This window comes from Mastomys coucha, unplaced genomic scaffold (assembly GCF_008632895.1).
Source record: "Mastomys coucha isolate ucsf_1 unplaced genomic scaffold, UCSF_Mcou_1 pScaffold22, whole genome shotgun sequence".
Taxonomy (NCBI): Eukaryota; Metazoa; Chordata; class Mammalia; order Rodentia; family Muridae; genus Mastomys; species Mastomys coucha.
The window spans coordinates 127,997,295-128,002,719 of record NW_022196905.1 but is presented as its reverse complement, the minus strand read 5'-3'; the positions used below and the strand labels follow the sequence as shown (position 1 = coordinate 128,002,719).

General features: G+C 47.3%; 1 protein-coding gene across 1 annotated transcript in view; it reads left to right on the top strand.

The window, feature by feature from the left end:
- The first annotated feature begins 304 nt into the window (after window positions 1–304).
- Window positions 305–5,425, top strand: part of Rcc1l (RCC1 like) — a 36,260-nt gene continuing 31,139 nt past the window's right edge. The window contains exons 1-2 of the mRNA XM_031338147.1: window positions 305–672; window positions 5,051–5,180. Of these exons, the coding sequence (XP_031194007.1) occupies window positions 319–672; window positions 5,051–5,180 (484 nt within the window). The 5' untranslated portion in view covers window positions 305–318. The remainder of the gene's footprint in view (window positions 673–5,050; window positions 5,181–5,425) is intronic.

Sequence of the window (5,425 nt, the reverse complement as noted above, 5' to 3'; positions counted from 1 at the left end):
ACCACCTAACCATCTAAACAACTCCTCACCAAAACCAACACACACACACACACACACACACACACAATTTGAAAAAGGGCAGTAAGAAGCATAGGACATTTCACAGGCGTCTTCAAGTAACAGTTTGACACTCATTTAAGTCCCCTGCTCAGGATAACCACGGTGAGGCCATAGACTTCACAAGTCTTTGCTTTTACATAGTAGTAATCATCTGCCAATAGTAAACATGGCTGCATTTCCCTTAGCGCTTTGCCTTCAGCCAGCAGTAAGCATGGCCGTATTTACTTCCGCTAGGCTAAAGGTCAAGGGTGACACAAGATGGCGGCGCCCATAAGCCGTAGAGGCATGAAGCGGAGGATGTTGGCGGCGGCCCGGGCTCTGCTGGGGCCGCGGCTGAGGTGGCCGGTACCGGCTCGCGAGCACTGGACACCGGCCCACCGTTCACGGAGCCGGCGGGAAGCGGCAGAGGCCGAGGCGGACGCTCCAGTGTTCCAGTACGTGGGCGAGCGATCTGCTCGCGTCGATCGCGTGTTCGTCTGGGGCTTCAGCTTCTCCGGGGCTCTCGGAGTGCCCAGCTTCGTGGTGCCGTCCTCGGGGCCCGGACCGCGCGCCGGCCTGAGGCCCCGACGCAGGATCCAGCTGGTACCCTACCGCTTGGAGATGGACCAGAAGGTGAGAGCACTGGCAGGGCACTGGCATCCCCGCTGCCTCTCTTAGGGTACTTTCTTCCCCGCGTGGCCGGATTTCCGGGAGCATGACCTCCTAGATCCCGGGATTTGCTGAGGAAGGCATTAGGAGTGGCTGCCAGGAACACTGTCTATCTCGGTTCTCCGTCTTTAACTGCTGAACTTGTTTGTGACGTGTCGTAGATCTTTTTGTCTTCCTCAGCATTTTCTGTGTGCGGTTTGCTTGTGGCTCGAGAAGGTTTTGTGTCTTCATTTCTTGATGAGGTTGACAATCACACCAAGTGTTCTTCTGCCCTTCTTAGATCATTGGCTCCGTACAGGCTGTAGCTGTCATCTCCCAATGACAGGGGATGAAAGGGAGTAACAGAGAGGTCAAGTAAGGTCCAGGGCCCCACAGCTGGTAGGGTGTAAATGATAGTATTTGTACTCAGACTAGATAGGCTCCGTGAGGGAAGGAAAATCCCAAAGGTCGGAGGTTTGTTGGCTAGAGTAAGTGATGGACAGCTGGGAAGGGAGATGTTAATCTGAGCAGTTGGAGAGAAAATAGGAGGTTGCACATGCTGACTCTAAAGAGGCTCACGTTTAAAAAGGGCTCAGCCCGCCTGCCATGGTAATGCCAGGACTTGGACTGCACGCTTGAGACAAGAGGGTTGCCACAAGTTGTACTTAGGCTTGGGCTACACAGTGAGACCCTGTCTTTTTTTTTTTTTTTTTGAGACAGGGTTTCTCTGTATAGCCCTGGCTGTCCTGGAGATCACTCTGTAGACCAGGCTGGCCTCAAACTCAGAAATCCACCTGCTTTTGACTCCCAAGTGCTGGGATTAAAGGCGTGCGCCACCACACCCGGCGAGACCTTGTCTTTACTTGGAAATGCTGCTATTACACCTGTGTGCGATCATTTCTGGTTTAAGTGGTGCTGGGGATGGGGAACCCAAGGGTTTTTGCCATGCAAGCACTGTGTCAGCTGAGCTACTTTCCCCCCTCCCAGTTATCTTTTGTATACAGTGTGAGATGAAGGTCTTTTTGCTTCTAGCTACCTGGTTGTGCTAATATCTTTAGTTGGAAAACAAAACAAACTAAACCAAACCACCCTTTCTTTTGGTAGAAATAAAAAGTACTTATTTATACTTTATAGAAGTATGGTTTGTGGTGGTGGGAAGCAAACCCAGAATTATGTCACACTGTTAAAGGCAAGTGTTCTACTACTGAGCTATACCTCCAAGCCCTACAGTTTTTTAATTTATTTTTTTCCTGATATGTGTGTGTGTGTGTGTCTTGTAATGTTGCTGCAGTTGTTAAGTGGTTCTATAAATTGAAAAAAAATTTTTTATGTATATGGCATTTTGCCTGCATACATGTCTGCATCATTTGTGTGCCTGGTGCCCATGGAGGCCAGAAGAGGCTGTTAGAGCCTGTAGAACAAAAATTACAGAAGGCTGTAAGCTATCTCTCCAGCTCTTGTTCCTTTTTTTTTCCTAGTTTAGTTTTTCAAGACTGGGTCTCCCTATAATGGCTCTGGTGATCCTGGAACTTGCTTTGTAGACCAAGCTGGCCTTGCAACTGACAGAGATCCACCCACTTCTACCTCCTGAGTGCTGGGATTAAAACCACCAGACCTGGCTCTAGTCCCTGTTCTTACAGATTTTTCTGTGTTTCTTAGTGTTTTCTATTGTTGAATATTCTATATGAATATAGTTGATTTCTATATGAATATTACTATTCATAGGTTGCCTGTGAATAGAGATAATTTTATGGACTTGTTTCTAATTGGGTGCTTATTTTCTTTTCCTTGCTTGGTTTAATGGGGTGGAACTTTTATTATAGTGTGAAATTGGATTAGTAAAAGCTAACTTTTGTTTGTTTGTTTGTTTGTTTGTTTTTGAGACAGGGTTTCTCTGTGCAGCCCTAGCTGTCCTAGAACTCACTCTGTAGACCAGGCTGGCCTCGAACTCAGAAATCTGCCTGCCTCTGCCTCCCAAGCGCTGGGATTAAAGGCGTGCGTCACCACTGACTGGCTTATTTTGTGTTTTGAGACAGAGAGTTTATATGTAACCCAAGTTGGCCTTAATCTCAGTGTAGTCAGATGACTTTAAACTTGTGATCCAGGCTGGAGAGATGGCTCAGAGGTTGAGAGCACTGAGCGTTCTTCCAGAGGTCCTGAGTTCAATTCCCACCAACCTCATGGTGGCTCACAACCATCTGTAATGAGATCTGACACCCTCTTCTGACATGCAGATATATGCACAAAACACTGTATATATAATAAATAAATTAATTAATTAAAAACAACAACCATCAAATCAAACAACAAAAACCAATCAAATAAACCCAGAACCACTCATGCAAAAAACAAAACAAAATAAAACAAAAAACCAAAAAACTTGTGATCCTCCTGCTGTAGAATCCTGCTGGGATTGCAGGAGCGAGACAGCAGACCTGGTCTCTCTGTAGACTGTGGCTTGAAGTCCCCTCCTGGTACATTATCATGTCAGAGTTAGCTGACACTGTTAGGTACTGCTCAAAGCTTTTCACACATGAACAGAATAAATGGCACTGTGTGCCCATCAAATATTTGTTGAGTATTAAACTGGCAACACTAAGCATGAGAATAATCTTAGTGTGCTGGGCATAATTTTTAGACCTGAAGTGTGTGTGTGTGTGTGTGTGTGTGTGTGTGTGCCCCAGTGGGGTAGCTAACAGTCAGCTGTGTCTCCAGCTCCAGGGAACCCAGCTCACTCTCCTGGACTCAGAGGGCACCTGCATGCACACCTAGACACAAACAGGCACATAAATAAAAATCATAATTAAAAAAGAATAGCTAGAATGAAAAATGTTCCTGATCAGTTGTGGCACACGTCTGTAATGGCAGCAGTTAGGAGACTGAGGCAGGAGGATTATGAGGAATGGTACTCTGGCAGTTTTGTTTAGGATTCACTGAGATTCAAGTTGGTGGTCTCTGATGAACTGTCAGCAACTGAGGGACAGTGGGATACCCTTAGGCTGAGCAGTTTATACTGTGTGATAGAGAGGACTTGGGGGCACTAAGTGTAAAACTGAGGTGATCCCTGCCAGGGGAGTGTGGCTACTCTGGGTAGTGTGGAGAGGTTTGAGTTTTAGAATTGAGTGCAGGTTTGGGTTACCTCTGGCCCTGACTAGAACTATTGCTCCTACCAGAAGTAAAGTTTCAAGTTGAGTTCCCTCCAGTCACTGGAAGTGAGGACTTCCATGGTAGCCATGGCACCACCTCTGCGTGGCCCCAGGCCCTTGGGACCTTGATTTTTCTACTGACAGGAAGTTGCACGTTTCAGGTGCCGTTCACCACAAAGACTTTGGTGGTGAACTCATCTCTTCTTAGTGACAACCAATGAGGAGTGTGCTTTTCTCCTGTCGTGTGTGCGCGCCCATAGATGCGCGTGCCCGTGCTTGCACATGCAGAGGCCAGACTGCCTTCCTTTATAGCTCATTGCATTATTCTCTTTTATTTTTTGTTTTGTTTTGTTTTGTTTTGTTTCGTGACAGGGTTTCTCTGTGTAGCCTTGGTTGTCCTGGAACTCACTCTGTAGACCAGGCTGGCCTTGAACTCAGAAATCTGCCTGTCTCTGCCTCCCAAGGGTTGGGATTAAAGGTGTGTGCCACCACTGCCCAGCTTGGCATTAGTCTCTCAAAACAGGATCTCTCACTGCGCCTGAAGCCCTTGTACTTGCTGGTCAGTGAGCTCTTGGGATTCTCTTGTCCCATCATTGTGCGTACAAGATACCACATGCAGCCATGCCAGATGGATCTCTGCTAGCAGAACAAGGGTTCTTAGCCTACTGAACCATCTCTCCAGCCCCTCATTCCTTTAAAAACTTTGAACATTTATTCATTATTCAAGATGTGTGTGTATACATGTGTGTGCACATGCTTGTGTGTCATAGGATGCGCGTAGAGGTCGGGAGACAGCTTGCAGGAGTCAGGTCTCTCCTTCCACTGTATAGTTGTGGGGATTGATCTGAGGTCCTCAAGTGTAAGTGGCAGGTACCTTTACCTCCTGAGTCCTCTGGCTGGATGACGTGTTTTCCTTATACAGAGATCTAGAGAGGATAAAGAATCCCGCCTTAGCCACATAGCTGGTAAGGGTGGGGCCAAGATTCACACTAAGGTCTTCTATCAGCTGCCATGAGTTATGTGTGTGTGTGTGTGGGGGGGGTGAGATGAAAATGAAATGTGTGTGCAGAGAAAATGGATGATGGCCTAGCAGAGCAGATCCGGGGTGAATCCCAGTCGCCATGGGAAGCACACTTGTGTAAGTAGCTTGTAACGTCTTGCTGAAAGTACTGACACCACAAATCAGTCCGTGATACATTGTGGGAACTCTTTTTCAGATTTCCTCTGCTGCCTGTGGCTATGGATTCACATTGTTGTCCTCGAAAACCAACGATATCACAAAAGTCTGGGGTATGGGACTCAACAAAGATTCCCAGCTGGGCTTCCACAGGAGCCGGAAGGATAAAAGTAAGCAGGTATCCTTGCCATAAACTACAACAAGTAAGATGGGTGTGTTGGTGCACGCAAGGGAGGGGCAGAGGGAGGAGGAGCTTGAGCTATCTTGGGCTACATAGTGATACCTATCTTAAAACTCAAGGGCTGAATGCCCGGCTAGTATCTCACAACTTTAATTCCAGCACTTGTGAGGCAGAGGCAGAGGCAGAGGCAGAGGCAGAGAGGCAGAGAGGCAGAGAGAGGCAGAGAGAGGCAGA